General features: G+C 45.0%; 1 protein-coding gene across 1 annotated transcript; it reads right to left on the reverse strand.

The window, feature by feature from the left end:
• Positions 1-1108: 1108 nt before the first annotated feature.
• On the reverse strand, positions 1109-2050 carry LOC101949628 (olfactory receptor 12D1-like). Its single transcript, XM_005310413.3, has one exon. It carries the CDS (start codon positions 2048-2050, stop codon positions 1109-1111), a length of 942 nt encoding a protein of 313 aa, XP_005310470.2.
• Positions 2051-3372: the final 1322 nt, after the last annotated feature.

Genomic DNA, 3372 nt, shown 5'->3' on the forward strand with positions numbered 1-3372 from the left:
GAGAGGGGATATGATTGCTATCTTTAAATATATTAGAGGGATTAATACAAGGGAGGGAGAAGAATTATTCCAGCTTAGTACTAACGTGGATACCAGAACGAATGGATACAAACTGGCCGTGGGGAAGTTCAGACTTGAAATTAGACGAAGGTTTCTGACCGTCAGAGGGGTGAAATATTGGAACGGCCTACCGAGGGAAACGGTGGGGGCGACGGACCTGTCTGGTTTTAAGATAAAGTTAGATAAGTTTATGGAGGGAATGGTTTAATGGTAAAACATAGTAGTCAAGGAAAGCCAAGCAATGGTGGGTAAATAGTATAATGGCTAACGGGGTCGGGCTGGAGACTCTTGCCTATATGCTCGGGGTCTTACTGATCGCCACATTTGGGGTCGGGAAGGAATTTTCCTCCAGGGCAGATTGGCTGAGCCTCTGGAGGTTTTTCGCCTTCCTCCGCAGCATGGGGCAGGGATCTCTAGCAGGAGGGTCTCTGCCGATTGCAGTCACTAAAAACAGGATTGGGGACTTCAACAGCAGAGTCCAGGGAAGGGGTAGAGACGGTTTTATGGCCTGCAGCATGCAGGGGGTCAGACCAGATGATCATAATGGTCCCTTCTGACCTTAAAGTCTATGAGTCTATGAGTCTATGAGTCAATTTCCACCATATTGTTTATTTCCACCCAGGCTTCTTATTCCCTAAGGTCAAATGTCTGCTGCCCAGTGCACAACTACTGTCAAGGGTGAATTCTCTGTAACTTGAAGTCTTTAAACCATGATTTGAGGACTTCAGTTACTCCACCAGAGGTTAGTGGTCTATTACAGGAGTCTATTAGGTGAGGTTCTGTTGCCTGCATTGTGCTGGAGGTCAGGCAAGGTCAACACAATGGTCCCTTCTGACTTTAAAGTCTATGAACTCTCCCTTACTATTAACCTCCATTCTTCAGTTTAGGAAGGTTATCTATAGCCTATTTCCCAGTGCCCAGTGCATAGCGATTCCCTGCAAATTAATGGCCAGATCCCAGTTCACAATAGACACGATGAGAAAAAGCACATTGTATTGTCCATTACCCACTCTTGTTCTCAGAGACAGAGAAAAACATTTGGTTTTTTTCACGTCCTTCCAGGGAATAGTTTTCTTCCTACCACTTTCCTCAGAGCAGATTTCACCTCCCGGTTCCTCAGAGTGTAGATCACGGGGTTCAGGACACAGGTGACGATGCTGTACATGAGGGTGGCTATCATGTCCCTCTCTTGGGAATACCCCTGAGAGGGCAGTACATAGTTAAAGATAACGGGGATGTAGAGTAAAGTGACCACCGTGAGGTGGGAGGTGCAGGTGGAGAAGGCCTTCCTCCTGCTCTCCCGTGACTGTACCTTCAGGAGGAGGAAGTAGATGATGTAGATGTAGGAGAGGAGTGTAAGTATGAATGGGCCTATCACGATGCCTCCAGTGACGATGTTGAGGAGGCTCAGGTTGACGCGGGTGCTACTGCAGGCCAGGCTCAGCAAGGGTTTGATGTCACAGAAGAAATGGTGGACATGATTGGGGCCACAGAAATGCAGCCGGGAGGTCATGACCGTGTGCATCAGGGCGTGCAGGAAACCACTGGACCAGGTGGCCACTGCCAGGAGCAGGCAGACCCGTGGGTTCATGACCAGCCTGTAGCGCAGTGGGTTGCAGATGGCCACATAGCGGTCGTAGGCCATGACGGCCAACAGCACGGCCTCGCTGCTGCCAAGGAAGTGGAAGAAATGGAGCTGGATCAGGCAGCCTGTGACGGAGATGATCTGATGTCTCGAGAGGAAGCCAGCCAGCATCTTGGGTACGGTGACTGTGGAGTAGCAGATGTCTAAGCAGGAGAGGTTGCCCAAGAAGAAGTACATGGGGGTGTGGAGCCGGGGCTCGGCCAGCACCACGGCCATGATAGCCCCATTCCCCAGCACACTGGCCATGTAAAGAAGCAGGAAGAGAGCGAAGAGGAAGCACTGCAGCTCCTGGAGTTTGGTTAGACCCAGGAGGATGAACTCGCTCACCTCCGTCTGGTTCTCCATCGCTGCAGGGGGAAGAGGAAAAGCCATAATAGAAAGAAATGCAGCAATTCCCGTGGTTTTTATTTCTATATGCACCTTCCATCTAAGGGCCCCACAGTGCCTGCCAGTTATTAATTAATACTTCCCATTGCTGCTCTGGGGTAACATCCCAATTTCACAGATGAAATAATGGAGGCTAAGAGGGATAAAGTGTGGTGTATATTTATATCTACATTGTGGTATTGAAGACTGTATTGGAATTGCAAGGTATCACTTTAAGTGTGTTTGTGTGTGTGGGGTGTGTTTTTCTTGTCATGCTCACATGCTGGGGGAGAGGGCTCAGGAAGAAAGTATAAGAGAGGTAGTTCAAAATACAGTGTGGTGACTTGTGCCTCTCTGTCTCAGGGAGCAGCCTGTTTTCTCTCTCTTTGTTTTTGGATTATTGTATATAGTCATTCTACATTCCAAGAAATAAAATAGTGTTATGTTGCAACCTAATAAATCTAGCTAAGGAGGTCACTGTATATCTAATATTGATTTTCCTTAACTTTTGGGACACTGGGTTATTTCCAGAGGACTGGAAGAAATCTAATGATGGACACATTCTTAAAAAAAGATAAATTGGATGACCCATGTAACTATAGGTCTATCAGTCTGACATAATTTCCAGGCATGGAGTGACTGATACAAGACTTGATTAATAAATAATTAAATGGGGATAGCATAATTTATTCCAATCCACGTGGGTTTATGAAAAATAGCTAGATTGATAGTTTACCACAAAGAATCCTTCTTGCCAAAAGGTTTAAAAAAATCAAACACTTCTATAATATTATCTTCCTTTTGCTCCCCTCTCTCATACATGCACCTCATTTATGTATTTTTTTTTCAGAATCACAGTGTTGGCCCTGTTTAAACTGACCTCAGTTTTGAAGGGTTCACATATGATTGGGGTCAGAAGGCCATTATTTTAATACTGTTTAGCTAATATGCTAGTTTACCACAAAGAGTCATTTGCTATAAAACTGCTGGTAGCTACCCAGGGTGGGTGGGATTTTTCAGTGCTAGATTATTACTTCATATTATGATAAGGAAATATGACTTTAGCCTTAATAATGATTCAAGATTGTCAAATAACAGGCTCAAATGGCATTATTTAATCTAAGATTATTAATCAAAGATTAATACAGTACTATGCAGAATACAGAAAGTATAGACACTTTACCATCCCCTGTAGATGGTGAAGAAAAGGTAGTTTGGGCCCTTCCTCTGTTCTTGATAGAATGCTGACAGTGTTCATACCCAATCTAACTTTGCTTTTATTGGGTGTCAGACAACTAAAC

This window comes from Chrysemys picta, chromosome 13 (assembly GCF_011386835.1).
Source record: "Chrysemys picta bellii isolate R12L10 chromosome 13, ASM1138683v2, whole genome shotgun sequence".
Taxonomy (NCBI): domain Eukaryota; kingdom Metazoa; phylum Chordata; order Testudines; family Emydidae; genus Chrysemys; species Chrysemys picta.